Source organism: Diospyros lotus, chromosome 13 (genome assembly GCF_014633365.1).
Source record: "Diospyros lotus cultivar Yz01 chromosome 13, ASM1463336v1, whole genome shotgun sequence".
Lineage (NCBI taxonomy): Eukaryota > Viridiplantae > Streptophyta > Magnoliopsida > Ericales > Ebenaceae > Diospyros > Diospyros lotus.
The window spans coordinates 11,083,648-11,100,017 of NC_068350.1; the positions used below are offsets into that span (position 1 = coordinate 11,083,648).

General features: G+C 40.6%; 1 protein-coding gene across 1 annotated transcript; it reads right to left on the minus strand.

The window, feature by feature from the left end:
- Nucleotides 1–13,663: 13,663 nt before the first annotated feature.
- On the minus strand, nucleotides 13,664–15,466 carry LOC127788040 (uncharacterized). Its single transcript, XM_052316163.1, has one exon. It carries the CDS (start codon nucleotides 15,464–15,466, stop codon nucleotides 13,664–13,666), a length of 1,803 nt encoding a protein of 600 aa, XP_052172123.1.
- Between the last annotated feature and the right edge of the window lie 904 nt (nucleotides 15,467–16,370).

Below are 16,370 nucleotides of genomic sequence, written 5' to 3' on the forward strand. Positions count from 1 at the left end.
GTATTTGTTGGGTTGATGGTAAAAACTTAATGTTCTCAAAAAATTGGGAGAATACACAACTTGGGAACTCAAGGAAGAAACCTTAAGTCAAGGGTAATGTCCCTGATGCCAAGATTGATTGTCGAGTAAGAATAATAGAGTTGAAAGACGATTATGGGACATGGGAAAGGTTTTAAGGGTAAGTTGTAATAACCTAGATTTTTGGGAATAGTAGGGTGATTAATTTATGGTTTACCAATGATTAGTTGGTTATGAATGTTTCTGGAATTATTTCATTGATGAGGTTTGAGTATTGGTCATATGATTTTGAGTATAACTATTCCAGGCAGGAAGTGCCCGAGGCTTGGGACAAGACATGGCCTGGGAAACTGAGGAAGAAAACTTCAAACCAAAGGGTAACTATCCCAGTTATTTTATTTTGGAAAATCTTGCAAGTTTGGAAACTTGGTTGGGGGCCAAACGGGAGACCAAAGAGTGTTATACTTGAGGAAAGGGGTGACTGCTAGCCCGAGATTGTCTAAAGGGTTTAGGTTGTCCTTTTTGGGAGACCTATGGTGGACATTATGAATTTTGATAATGCCATTTGAGTTGGCCAACCCTTATGAGTTTGAAAGTAAGTCAGCGAGGGTACCAGGAGTCATGACTACTACATCGTGTGCTAGCGGGCTTGGGAATTTGGAGGTTTGGGAAAGGGGTGGTGGAACTGTGATTGCATACATGGGTTGAGGTAGGTCATAACCATGGGTGGAATGCTTCCCAGTGTAGGCATGTGTATGATATGGGCTTGCTTAGGAAAGTGTGTTTCCCAGGATAGCAAGCATGGGGATATGTGTGTTCCCCGGATTTAGCCTTGGGAAGGGAGATTTATTCTGGTTATTGACTTGACCTTCGGTTTAGTGTGCGAATTATTATACACCCCAGCTATTGTGAGCAATTGGCTCTGATTTGAATCTGGCCCAAGCACAGATGTTGATGTAGTAGTGGGAATGTTTTGGCAGAGCTATCTGTGTGAAAGGTTCGAGGTCTTCATGATTGCTTGAGGAGCATGTTCTTTCAGAGGGATTTGAATGCAGGGTAACGACGGTGGATAGAGTTTTTGAAGGATTGTGGTTGTGTGATCCAGTACCATCTCATGAAGATGAACGTGGTGGCCAGTGAGTCCGCTCTTATAGCCTGTTCTAGGTGAAAGTAGTGGCTGATGCGGGAATGGGCCTGTTCTATTGACCCGAGAGTGGGGACTGGTGGAGACTTTTTAGCCTGTGGTATTGAATGTGATTCCTGATGAAACATCTATTTACGTCGCTAGCCTGGCGATTCACTCTCATCTGATGAACAGACCTGGCAAGCTATTTTAGAAGACTCGAATGTGTGGTCATGGGAAATGGGTCAAACCCTGGTTTTTGATTTTGGGGAGAATGCTATGATTTTTTTTATTCGAATTTTGTGCCTGAGGCCAAGAGTTAAGGCAAACCGTATTGATCGAGGCGACCAAGTAAATCATCGACCTCGAAGTGAGATTTGAGGAGTAAAATGATATTTCTTGGTGAAGGGATTTTCTTCAGGGAATAGATTCTGAGTGAGCTATGAAGAGAAATTTCGGGGATGAAATTTATTTTAAGGGGGGGAGGATGTAATACCCCGAAATTTAATATAAAGGTTGGATGATGCAATAAAGTGTTTTAATGGAAGTTTTAAGCTTAAGTGTAAATGGAAATGGTTTTAAGGACTTAAATGCAAAATAAAGGATAATAATTGTCATGATAAAGGCTTGTTTGAGAAGCCTTGAGTTGGTAAAGGATAACGTCTCCAAATGAATGTCATGATAAAATCTTGTTAGGAAAGCTTTGAGTTGGTAAACTTTCATTGGAAGACTTATGGTCATAATAAAGGCTTGTGGGAGAAGCCTTGAGGCGGAAAGATTATATTGGATAATTGTATTCAAAAGTCTTAAACCATGATTACTTTAATTTCTTAATTCAAAAGTAAATGGAGTTGGAAGCATGTTATTGGCTTGCTAAAAGATAAGAATAAGATGGGTTGAATAAAGGGTCACGTAAAGGGCAAATGGAGAAATGAGATTGGAAGAAAGGAGAAGCTTGAATAGGAAGATTGGTTATAATGATTAAAAGTCTTAACTTGGGAGACTTAACTTGGGAGACTTGACTTGAGAGACTTAACTTGTAAGACTTGAATTGGCTTGCAAAGGAAGGAGAAGATGGAGCTTATCTTGAAGGCCACGTGAAGGTGTACTTGGAAGCTTAGGATTGGAAGAAATGAAGGCTTGCTTGAGAAGATTGCAAAATTTCAAAGTTGTGATGATTACTTGGGTGGAAAATGAGCAACTTGGTGGCCAAGTAAAATCTCGAAGATTTGGGCATTTAAAGGCTATATAAAGGGGAGGAGGAAGGGCCACGAGAAGCAAAGGAGAAAGGAAAGAAAGCAAGTGCAAGAAAAAGAAAAGAAAAGGCAAAGAAAGAAGGAAAGAGAGACCAGATTGGAAATCACCAAAAACGGAAAAGAAAGCTAAAATATAAGTCACTGTTCTTTTTGTAGGGTCGTAGTACACTAAAAGGGGAGTTCGTAGGTTCAAACGGAAGTCAAATCGGAGTTAAAATGAAGGAGTTATGGCCGTTTTAATTTTGGGTTGCAAAATAGAGAAGGGGTAGCGCGTGGCCACCCTTCCGAGGGCCCGTAAGGGCGCATCCGACCTCCGTTTAGCCTGAAATTTTCACCGTTGTTCTCCTATTCTAATTACCTATAACCCTGTATAGAAATATTTGAGGTTGGTTCACTGAAATCTATGATTTCTGCAGAAACAGCCCCTAGTGCTCGAACCGGGCTATAAACCGTGCTATTGAAGGGAAAACGATCAAGATGAGTGGTTCTCATGCATGCTTCCTCTAGATCATTCTTGGTTTCATTTTTGAGAGGTTCTTATGCATGCTCCTTGATTCCTATCGATCACTCTTGGTTTCCACTTGTGGATGGTTGTTGCTTACATCTCATGTTTCCTTATTTTCGAGCATTTCTTTCCTATTTTGCTTGATCACGGAGTTTGTTGTTGTGATTCGTCGATGGGATTAAACATGACTACTCTTGCTCGTAGCTTATGGATTGCATATTATATTTTCCTTGGTTTGTGCACCGTGCCTACAGGTGAGGCCGTACCTACTTGATATTCCTTAGTTGTACATATTCCTTCTGCTTTGTCTTCAACATGTTGTTTGGTGATGGTTGCTATTGGTGGATCGGGAACTTGTTGGCTACTTGTTGGGAACATCACGAGGATCGGGGTAGTAATCCCATGCCCAGAGGTGGGGCCGTGCTTAGAGGTGAGGCTTAGGGGTTGGACCACGATCCTGTGCCTACAGGTGGGGCTGAGATGTTTCACACAAGTGCCGACGGGCATAGTGGTGGCTCATAATCCCGTGCCTAGAGGTGGGGCTGAGGGATTGGACCACGACCACATGCCTAGAGGTGGGGCTTAGCCTGGAGGTGAGGCTGTGAGGTTTGACACAAGTGCTGGAAGGGATGATGGTGACTCGGGGAGGTTTTATTTTGATATGGTGTTGGAAGGTTTATACTTATTTCTGCTTGTTTCCTAGCATAACTGCATCTTGCTCTTACATGCATTGTTTCTTTCCCTGTACCACTCACTTAGATGTAATAATCTAACTCGGGTGTTTCATACCCCTGGGACATTCCTCGTCCCAGCTTTGTCGGAAGTATCAAGTGTTTCAGGCTCCAGGTTCCAGCACGAGCAAGGATTGAGAGGTGGCGCTTGGCTGATTTAGAGATGGATTTGTTTGTGTACCCGTGTAACCCCAATATTGTAATGTAAATAGTAGTTAAGATACTTAAGGATGTAATTGTGAAGTTGCTATAACTTTTGATATGTGGGTGCATGATGGACTTTTATTTAAACTTGTGGAAATCCTAGCTATTTAGCATACTCAGGTTCGATCCTTGCTTCCGTTGATAAAGGATTTCCAATAACACCCGAGGTCATTATTAGCATATAATGAATATCTTATTGCTTCACTGTGTAATTGAAAAGTGGGGCGTTACAAACTACCTTATGATCATATTGCCAAGGCCTTCCCAATAATAAATGACAAGCATCCATGGTAACAACATCACACCAAATCTGATCCTTATATTTATATCCAATAGAAAAGGAAACAAAAGCTCGTTTAGATACAGTTACCTCACCGCCCTTCTTGAGCCTAGCTAACTTGTATGGTTTTGGATACTCTTTTTTCTTAATGCCCAATTTATGCACTGCCTCCACAGACATAATATTTTTACAACTACCAGCATCTATCACAAAATGACAGACCTTACCAAGAATGGTGCAGGTGGACTGGAAGATATTATTCCGCAACCAATCATCATTTGCAGCCTTGGGAGTTAGACAAGATCGCCTCACAACCAACGTAGTCCTTGTATCCCCACTTTCCATCAATTCCTCACCTGCCACATCATCTCCATCCCCATTGTCAAATACTGGATTTTTCCCTATATCCGCATACTCATCTTCACAATCATCAATGTCAACAAAAAATGCCCTTTTACTCGTTGTTTTCTTGCATTCAGTTTGCCTATGGCCTATTTCGCCACAACCAAAACACTTTATGCCTCCACTAGCCGTTTTATTATTGGGTTGGCTTGTGTTGATAGTGCCTCTATTAATCCAATATTGTTATTACTACTAGCACGATTGACACCACCACTAGAACCAGCACCATTTGACCCACTACTACTGCCCAAGTTAGAAGAATTTCCAAAATTACCTGCTCGATGGGTCTATTTCTCAATCTGTAAAGCTCTCTGATGTGCTGCTGACACAGAAATAGGATCAAATAAATTGACAATCTCCTGAATCAATACCCGCAATCCACCAATATACCGTGCCACCAATTGATCTCCTATCTCCTGGATTTCATTCCTTGCCAACAACTAGTAAAATTCAGTTGTGTATTCATCAACTGATTTGGTCCCTTGTTTCAAATTCTGCAATGGTTGGTACATTAATCTCTGAAAATTGTACGGTAAAAAATTAAAATGTAGGTGTTTCTTCATCTTCTCCCACGTCACAATCTTTGATTTTCCCAGCCTGTTTCTAGTTAATTTCGACTGTTGCCACCATGTCGTTGCCCTATTATGAAGTCGAGTTGCTACGAAAGGTACTTGTTTATCTTCTGGCACTTCCTTGAATTCTAAGATTTCCTTAACTATGGCCAACCAATCCAGAAATTCCTCTAGCTGGAGACTACCATGGAATTCTGATAATTCAGTTTGTAAACCCATCTTCCAACGCCTCCGGTCATTCTTAACAGGCCCTCTGTGTCGTCTACGCAGAATCTCTTCATAAGCGTCATCACCGTCATCACTCATATTTGACTCATCGTCTAATCTTTCTAGTTGAATATTTTGTGGTCTGTTTGTTCTACCCCTGTTCATCATGGCCATCATCTAAGCCATCTGTTGGGCTAATTGATCAATTTGTTTGTCCATTCATCGCTTCAACTATGTCACGGGATCAAAAAAGGAAAAAAATTAATGTAATATAATCAAAATACTATTTCATATAAAAAGAATGCCACAAATGGCACCTTAATATGAGTTTCCTAGCAAAAGTTATTAAAATAATAAGAATTTAATTACCAAATGCCATTATGCCAAATTCCTCCTATCCCATTGCTCCATGAAATCTAATTTTTTCTCCATTGTTTGCTGCCTTGCATCAATTAGCCTGACTTCCAAAGAGATTCTTGTTTTCTATTTGTATAGTTCCTCCTCCATAAATGAAATGCTTTTATAAATTGATATCTACTTGTACATGTTTGTTATTTTCATAATTCCTTTGTGTTTTTCTTTCTATGCTTCTATTATAAAATTGTTTTATAGCCATTTAGGTTTTCAATTTCCTTTTCCTCGGAGATCACCCGGGGCAAAACTTAGGATTTACAACAACCCTTTTTGATTTCTTAGAAGTATGAGTTTGACTGGTTAATCAAACCATCTTCTCAAACCTCCGAGTACCCCAATCAACAGGAGTTTTAATTTGGTTTGGTGTTAGTTCCCTTATCATTTGTTTTATCAAAAACATTGAACATTATGTTGAGAATAATGTTGAACATTTTATTCAAGAATAGGATTAAAGTAAATTAAACTATTATTAGAACTTCCCCAAGTTTTTGCACATTTAGGTACATGAAATAGGTTAACTTTGTAATTCTTCCAATTTTTAAGCCCCAAGACTAAGTGTTTCAACAACTTGGTAGGGTTCTTCCCAAGTAGGGTTCCTTGAGTTACTAATCTTATGCTACATAGAATAAGGACCCTAAGAAAGAAATGACAAGTTTGCACTCTAAAGTTATAGTATAGGCAATCCACTAATTATAAATTGTCTACTTTAACCGATTTTGATTCCTACATTCATCTAATAGGTTAAGGTGGTTCTAACGACTTCGCTCATTTGACTCCTTAGAGAAGTGTTCCACTTAGAAACTAGGTATTCCAACCTCTACCAATATCACGACTTCTAACCCATAGCACAAACTGATTGGGGGTTATTCAATAGGACCATAAGATGCTCAATATCCCATCAACCTAGTTGCCTTCTGCCCTCTCAACCCAAGCTCTCAAGCCTTGTAACAACTTGCAGTTTGTGAGCTCTATCTTAATATTAGCTTAAGGATAACCAATTGAGGTAAATGTTGTTTGATCTCAAGCTTCACACACCACCCACTTGAGCATTCTTCCTAAGTATTCAAGCTTGTCAAGTAATTATCTCAGGGGTTGACTAGGGAATACAATCATCTTGCATGCTTGAAAATAGGGTTTCAATCTTTGAGCTGACATGACTAGAGCATAAGCTAGCTTTTCAAAGGGTGAGTGTTTGACTTTGGATTTAACTAGCACCTTACTCTCATAATAGATGAGTTTTTATTGTGTTCCCTCTTTTTAAACGAGCATCAAGCTAATCATTTCATTAGCTATTACTAGATAGACGAAAAGCGACCCACTCGATAATGGCTTGGTTAGGACTAGTGAAAAGCTTAAGTAATGCTTTAGTTTGTTAAAGGCCTCTTGGCACTCATCTATTCATCTAAAATTATGAACCTTGTTTACTATTCAGAAGAAAAAAATTCCTTTCTCTACTAAGAGAGAAAGAAAATAACTAAGCATGGTCATCATGCCAGTTAATCTTTGTACCTTTCTAATGGCTCTCAAAGAAGCAATGTTGGGAATAGCTTTTACCTTATTAGGGTTTACTTCAATTCCTTGTTGATAAACTATGAAGCTAAGGAATTTACATGTAATGACCCTAAAGGCACACTTAGTGGGGTCGAGCTTAATGTTATGCTGCCATAATGTAAGGAAGCATTCCTCTAAGTCTACGACATGCTTCCCAATGTGGAGACTTTTAACAATCATGTTGTCCATGTATGCCTTTATGTTCCTTCCAAGTTTCCTCTTGAAGAACTTGTTCACAAGGCGTTAGTATGTGGCACTAGTATTTTTCAAGTTAAACAACATTACCTTGTAGCAATAAATTGTCTTGTCAACAATGAAAAAGGTTTATTCTCAGTCCTTGTGGTGTGATAGGATTTGGAGGTATCCCTAAAAGGAAACTAAAAAGCTCATGAATTGGTATCCTACCATCTTGTCTATTTGTGTGTCAATCCTTGGTAATAAGTAGTTGTCTATAGGGAAAACCTTGTTAAGATCTATGAAATTGATTCATAACTACCATTTACCGTACCCCTTGGATAAGATGACTACATTGGCTAACCAATTCGGATAATTGACTTTCTTGACTTACTCGGTAAAATAGAGCTTGTCTACCTCTACCTCTATAGCCTTTGTGCATTTAGATGTCAATTTCCTATTCTTTTTCTTCATTAGGTGGTATGTCAAATTGATACTAAACTAGTGCTTGATTATGTTTAGATCAATCGTTGGCATATCTCAAGTCGCAAACAAGCTAGTGAACTTGCAGAGTAGTGAGATAACCTTGCTTTTTATTGGGTCATAAAACTCGATACTAATCTTAACCACCCTATCTAGTTGAAATTGCCTTAGTGGTATGTTAATGAGCTTATCAATAGGCTTAGTAGTCTTCAACTTGATAGTCTTTTAACTTTTCTAGACTTTTGAGGAGGTAGTTAGTCATGGTTATGGTTACCTATTGAGTGGTCTTCCTACTTAGGGAGGTCATGTAGCATTCACTAACAATTTTCTAATTACTCTAAATTTCGCCAACTCCATTCAATGCATGAAATTTAAGCACCATGTGAAAGGCAAATGGAATGGCTCAAAGGTCGCTCAAGCCCGATCTACAGAGTATCATTTTATAAGCAATAAGGACTTCTAGCATGATCATGGACTCCCGGGTATGTTCAATAGTAATGGACATCTAGATAAGGTTGTCTGCCCCCACTACCTCCCCATTGAAACAAATTAAAGGGTTCTATATAAGTTCAAGCTCTTTCATCTTATAAGTCATCCATCATCTAGGTGTCTTAGTAAAGGAATTTCGACAAGCTTTCTATGTCTACCAAAATTCAATGAACCTAACAAATGGATACTTTTGTCGAGATTACAAGGTGTCATCATAGTTGTAACACCCCGCCCTATACAGGCGTGTCACTATAAGGAAATTCTCGGGGGTTTTTTTTTTAAGTCTGATACTCGCGACGCCTGTGAGCACAATCTTCACATGCAGATGAAACACTCGTCGTAAAACTAAAGCCGGCACCCGCGGTGATCTTAAGAACAATCTCCACATGCAGATATATACCCCGAGAGATCCAGTCTTACTCGTTTAGTTAACAATAACAAACCTTAACCGAACGAGACAATATAAACACAGCGGAATACTTAATTAATCAAAATGACGTGGCCTACCACGTGTTACACACAAAATGTTCCCATACCGTCATATGTATACAACATCAATACTAATTATTACAACATCGTCAAGCAATATATAACATCAATGCTTCCAAAATAATATAACAACAACAACTATCAAACAAACACCACTGGCTCATCTGTCATGTTCTCGACCTCGCTGTTGTCCCTGACTGGAACGTTGAATGTTCCAGGGGCATAACCCATGTTAGATGATAAACCATCTAAGTGAAGGTATGAAACAGTTATACAATGCATGAAAGACATACGAGCATGGCATACTATACGACAACATGCAAGACACGTCTAACTCGAGATATCACCTTGACATACTTAATCCCTCGAATGTCCCACTGTGGCACACGTTCACCTGGTCCAACGTTAATCCCTCGGGTGCACCGTCGTGATACCCGTTCACCTGGTTTAACATTATTCCCTCGAGTGCCCCAGTGTGACACCCGTTCACCTGGATTAACATTGTCCCAATCTCAAGTAGACCCCATAACTCCCCATATGGACCCAACGATGCAATTAGACTTGACCCCACATGATATGAAAATTTACACGCCATGCACCAATATTTTAAAAATAAACAGTTAATGCAATGTAGTGAATATCGACACAACGAATGTAAGTAAAAGCCTTGTAAAATAAGCTAAGTCTAGGAGCGTATAATTACTCACAAGAACTCACCAAAAGCAATTAAAAACACTTTCGAGTCAAGATAAGGCTAAAATCAAACCACTCACCTCAATTTGGAAAAGTTCGGATTTTGCCTCGAAAAACGTGTCACACTTCAAAAATTGTGTAATTCTTCTTCCAATGACCCAATTGATTCCTATTTCACCATTTAAGACCTTTGGAATCAATATTTCTATTTTTCCACAATTTCTCTATTTTTATTTAATTTTCAAACATTTCTATCTTCGGAAATTCATTAAAAATACCTAACATCAATTTTCACAAAATATTTTTCCATGATAATTCTTAAAATAATTTTACCTAAATTCTGAAATTAAAAACAAAGAAAAAACATACCTCACGCGCCCTCGCGCGCCACCCAGAGGTCCCGCGAGTGGCTGCCACGCGCCGCTGCACAGTCTTCTTCTCCGGTCGTCTTCTCCAATTCCGGCGACATCCAATGCCCTAAATTCTTATAGGGGCTTGTAGAGCTCTTCAAGGCGACCTCAATGGTGCCCTTGTTCGTCGGAAAAAGTGGCCGAAAGTAGGATTAAAAGCGAGTTGCAGGTCGCGGCGGCGGCGGTTCGTTTTTCCGGCCAAGCTTCTAAAACCTATTCATTTCTACACCAATCGATCCCAAATGCTCCAGAAATGATCCTCTAAATCCAAGGAAAAAAATCCCCTTATCCCTCAAGCTCGATTCAAGCAAAAACACAAGAAATTTGAGCGATTTCGTTTTTGAAACCCTCAGCCGAAAACCTCCTTTTATACTCGTTTTTGACCCGATTCCCTACCATATCCGGCTCGTTCTTATCCCTTAAACCCAAATCCAACCTCTAAACCAATCGAGAAGCCCCAGAACACGAGCCTAAGCCCTCGAAAGATTCGGCCAAATCAGAAATTTCTTCCGCCATTAAAATCGGTCACCTCAATGCTTTTTCTGGCCAATGGTGAGCCCCTATAGCTTCATCATCGCCTGAAGCTAGCCTAGCACCTCCCAGGCGACCTTCCCGACGTCCAGAGGCGGCTGGCCGGTGACCCATGTGCGGCGGTCGCGTTCACACCTTGGAAATTTTGGAATTTTGCAGTTTAGCCCCTAGTTAATTTTTAATTGCATTTTCTCCTAACCCTAAACACCCTTGAACTATCCAACACTTTCACAACAGCCCTCAAGTTCTATATTTTCTATTCCCTTTGGAATTTCTAAAAAATTTGTTAATTCGACCTTCCTCTGATACTTTGCAAAATCTACACTTTTGCCCGTACGCCCTTATTTGTGTACTTTTGATTTCAAACCTTTGAAAATCCCTTGATTGTGTCTAGTATTGCTTATTTGAACCATTTTGACCTTTGTTGACCTACTTGACACAGTCCCTCGCCTTCTGTTTATGTTTTGCATATTACACTTAGGCCCGAAACTATTGTAAATTCCATTTTGATCCCATAACTTCCAAAACTTCTCTTAATATTTAATACTGGGTATTACATCCTCCCCCTCTAAAAAGAAATTTCATCCTCGAAATTACTAATTTACAATATTAAATAAATGCGGATAAGAAATCTTCATCTCTTCTTCGTGTTCCCAAGTTGCCTCTTCTTTGTCATGGTTGCCCCATAGTACCTTTACTAAGGGAATAACTTTGTTTCTTAAGACCTGATCCCTTTGATCTAGGATTTGAACTAGTTCCTCATGGTACGTTAGATCATTTCGTATCTCAATGGTCTCATTCCGAAGTACCTGCGTAGGGTCTGGCTCATGTCTTCGTAGTTGAGACACATGAAACACGTTGTGGATGTTTGATAATGCCACAGGTAAAGCTAGTCTATAAGCCACTAATCCAATTTTCTCCAAAATTTCATAGGGTCCTATGTATCTTGGGCTTAATTTCCCTTTCCTTCTTCCTCGAATCACTGATTTAAATAGAGAGACTTTCAAGTATACCTTGTCACCGACCAAAAATTTCAAGTTTCGCCTTCGTTGATCAGCGTATGATTTCTGACGACTTTGACTTGTCCTCATTTTGTCTTGTATTTGCTTGATCTTCTCAGTAGTGGTTTGAACAATCTCGGGTCCAATTAATCCTACTTCTCCAGTTTCTACCCAGCAGAGTGGTGTTCTGCATTTTTGCCCATATAATGCCTCGTAGGGAGCCATTCCAATGCTGCTGTGGTGCCCGTTGTTGTAGGCAAATTCTACCAACGGTAGGTGTTTCTCCCAACTTTCGGAGAATTCCAAAATGCATGCCCTCAACATGTCTTCGAGCGTTTGAATTGTCCGCTCAGACTGTCCGTCAGTCTGAGGGTGATAAGCTGTGCTGAGCTTCAACTGTGTTCTCATACACTTGTGGAAACTTTCCCAAAATCTTGACGTAAATCGTGGGTCTCGATCTGACACTATACTTGCAGGTATTCCATGCAATCGTACTATTTCTTCAATGTACAACTGAGCCAGAGCATGAGTCGGTTGCTTTATCTTAATAGGTAAGAAATGTGCCGACTTGGTCAGTCGATCCACTATTACCCAAATAGCATCATTTCCTTTAGAACTTCGAGGTAGATTGGTTACAAAATCCATAGTGACGTGGTCCCATTTCCACTCGGGAATGTCCAATGGTTGTAACTTTCCTCTCGGACGCTGATGTTCAATTTTTATACGTTGACAGGTATCACATTGTGCCACGTACCATGCCATGTCCTTTTTCATTCCTGGCCACCAATAAATTTTCCTAAGATCCTTATACATTTTTGTTGATCCTGGATGTACTGTGTATCTTGCCCAATGAGCTTCTCCCAAGAGAACTTGTCTTAGACCCTGATCCTTTGGCACGTATGTTCTTCCTTGAAATCGAAGTATACCACCATGGTAACTGAATTCAGGTGCTTTAACTTGATCGTTCTCGTCTATCCACTGACTTCTTCTTGTGTCTGATTGAAGAGCTGATTTGATTTGATTCACCACATCAGGTTGAATTGTCAGATTTGCCAAATATCCCTTGATTGGTTTAGGCTTAACACCTACTGTCAGGTGGCTAAATTCCTCGATCATCATGTTAGCCACAATCTCGGAGCTTCTTCAGCTAAGAGCGTCTGCAACTATGTTCGCCTTTCCTGGATGATAGGAAATGGTACAATCATAATCCTTCAAATACTCCATCCATCTTCTTTGTCTCATGTTTAACTCCTTCTGAGAAAATATGTACTTCAAACTCTTATGATCCGTAAAAATCTCAAATTGTACCCCGTAGAGATAATGTCTCCACAACTTCAAAGCATATATTATAGTTGCTAATTCCAAGTCATGAGTTGGGTAGTTCTGCTCGTGTCTTTTCAGTTGTCGAGATCCGTAAGCGATTACTTTCTCATCTTGCATTAGAACACATCCCAACCCTATTCCTGAAGCATCGCTATACACCACAAACTTTCCTGACTCCGTTGGCATTGATAAAATCGGTGCCGTAGTTAATCGCGCCTTAAGTTCTTGAAAACTTTGCTCACATTTATCATCCCATTCAAATTTAACTTCTTTCTGCGTCAATCGAGTAAGTGGAGCAGATATCTTTGAAAATCCTTCTACAAACCTTCTGTAGTATCCAGCTAGTCCAAGAAAACTTCGGATCTCCCCAATGGTCTTAGGTGCTTGCCATTTTTGAACTGCTTCTATCTTTGCTGGATCGACAGCTATACCTTCTACAAAAATTATATGTCCAAGAAATGCTACTTGAGTAAGCCAAAATTCACACTTCGAGAACTTGGCGTACAATTTGTGGTCCTTTAAAGTCTGGAAGACTATCCTTAAATGTTCTTCATGATTACTCTCACTTGCAGAGTATATCAAAATGTCATCTATGAACACTATTACAAACTTGTCCAGGTATGGTCTAAAAGTTCGGTTCATTAAATCCATAAATGCAGCAGGTGCATTGGTCAATCCAAACGGCATCACTAGATATTCGTAGTGACCATACCGTGACCGAAATGCAGTCTTGGGTACATCTTCCGGCTTGATCTTCATTTGATAGTACCCTGACCGAAGATCTATCTTAGAAAATACTCTGGCTCCTTAAAGTTGGTCAAACAACTCTTCAATCCTAGGCAACGGATACTTATTCTTTACGGTTACCTTGTTTAACTGTCGGTAGTTAGTACACATACGTAAGGTACCATCTTTCTTTTTCACGAACAATATCGGAGATCCCCAGGGTGACACACTTGGTCTGATAAATCCTTTGTCGGTCAAGTCCTGTAATTGCTCCTTCAATTCCCTCATCTCAGCTGGGGCCATCTTGTACGGAGGTATGGATATTGGTTGTGTACCTGGTATAAGATCTATCGAAAATTCAATTTCTCTTTGGGGAGGTAATCCTGGTAATTCCTCGGGAAATACCTCAGGATACTCATTCACGACCCTCACTGATTCCAACTCGAGACTTTTCTTTCCTGATTCGGGTTTGGCTGATTGCAACGTGTGCAAAGTCATGCCATTTTCTCTCTTAATCTTCCTACTTTGACCCTGGAACACAATCCATTCCCCGTTAAGCTTGGGTAAGCTCACGGTCTTACTCTTACAATCTATTTTAGCCTCATGTAGCGATAGGAAATCCATACCGATAATTATGTCGAAATCTTGAATGTCTAATACCACTAAATCAATCTTGAAACTTTCCGATCCCATACTAAAAATACACTCGCGGCACCCTACCGCAGTTCTTAGAGTTGAACCCATAGGAGTGGCTATTACCATTTGATAACCCAATTCCCTAGGTTCTAACTTTAAACCTTCTAATGATGCATGCGACACGAATGAATGCGTAGCACCTGGATCTATTAAAGCATGAACTGGAATATTCGAAAAGAACAGTGTACCTTCAATAACTGCAGGATCGGCCTCAGCGTCCTCACAAGTCAGATTGTACACTCGGCCTGGACGAACATTTTGTGCACTCCCACTCGGTGGTTCCATCTTCTGCCTTTTTGAGCAATCACGCGAGATATGCCCTGATTGACCACAATTGTAACACACCACCTTTCCCTGATACCCAACCTGGGGCATTGCTTTGATCTTTGGGCAATTTCTCCCGATGTGACCTTCTTCACCGCATCCATAGCACCGCAAGACACATCTCTTCCCAGGGTATTTTCTCTTACATCGAGGACACTTCCCGTCATCCCTTGGTTGAGTCGTCGGACTGCCTGGTTTACCGCTCTTACTTCCTTCCTCTGTCTTGATGATCTTGGCTCGTGTCAGATTTCTCTCAATGGTCAAAGCTCGGTGCAATGCTTCTTTGTAAGTTTCAATGTCCCATCCACTTAAAATTTGCTGGAGATGTTCTTGTGGTCCTGAAATAAACTTTTGTGCCTTCTGACTCTTGTCAGTCTCGTACATGGGCACGTACTTAATTAGTTGAATGAACGGATTATCGTATTGACTCACAGACATCTCTCCTGTCTGCTTGAGCCTCAGAAACTCCCAAATTCTTTCTTCCTTCCAACTCTTGGAAAAATACTTGGCGTTAAACTCCTCCTTGAATCCCGCCCAAGTATACATTGGTGCATCCTCATTCTCAGCTTCACGCTCCTGTTGAGACCTTATTAATGATCGCTCGGTAGACTGCCACCACCGACCTGCTTCTTCTTCCAGCGTGTAGGTTGCACACCTCACCTTTTCCTCTTCACTGCATTGGAGATGTTGAAGTAGTTTCTCGGTCTGCTCCAGCCAATACTCGGCTGAGCTAGGATCATTGCCAATCCTTCCTTTGAACACAGGGGGTCTCAAATGTCGGTATCGCTCCAAAGCTGTGGTCGTGTGCCGCGTAGGCTCCTCTCGACTCACGTATGTCAGCATATTTTCTAAAAATCGCTCCATTCACTCAAATCGGTCCTCACTGGAGCTCGATTCCCCGACGTATCTTCTGTTCCCTCCTGAGTGATTCCTGCGATCATCCTGATCTTCGAGATTATTTCCTTCTCTTCTTCCACTTCCGTCATGAGCTGCGTCCCGTAGCCTTCGTGTATTCACCATCTGAAGTGAATCATGGAAATAAATTATACTCAAGACAAGATTGTTTCTATACAAAGGGGACAGTTTTATTTCTTTATAATATCCCACAAAACAGAACAACTTAGTACAACCGAAAAGGAGAATAGACATAACATCTTATTTTATTTTATATTTACATATCGCTTCATCCAACAGCTATCTCTTCGGCCCTGCTCAGTAGTTCTTCGGCCTCCAGATCCATGACTCCTTATGGTCCCCGTCACTGTCGGATGCTACCGGGGGTCCTTCGTCATCATCTTGAACTTCCTGAGATTCCTCATCTGATTCCTCATCAGAGCTAATATCTATGACCTCATTCGCGAGATTTGCAGCAATCTTTGCCTGTTCCTCCTCATCCATAACGTCCCCGAGTAGATCCTGATGTTCATTCCGCATTCTTGCGCAAAATTCACGTAGAGAGTCGTCTTCCCAGTCCTGCCACAACCATTGCGCAAAAGTCTTCCATTCCCCCTCCAGCTGATCAATAAGAAAACCGATCTGAAACTCTGATAAATCTACCATCTGTCGGTAACTAGGGGGCACATCATCAATAATTTCCTCCATTGCAAGCAGAAACACATTCATGTCCTCATTTTGCGAGTTTCCTCGAGCTTCGATCCTATTTTCCCAATGTGACAGCAGTACTTGATCCACCATTTTCTACTAATAATACACAAAGATTTTCTTAGAGACCTCAAACAAGTGTTTCCTAAAGTTTTCGTATGACACC

Coding starts and splice junctions, on each gene's coding strand:
- LOC127788040 (XM_052316163.1), bottom strand. CDS start 15,466: ATGGAGCGATTTTTAGAAAATATGCTGACATACGTGAGTCGAGAGGAG.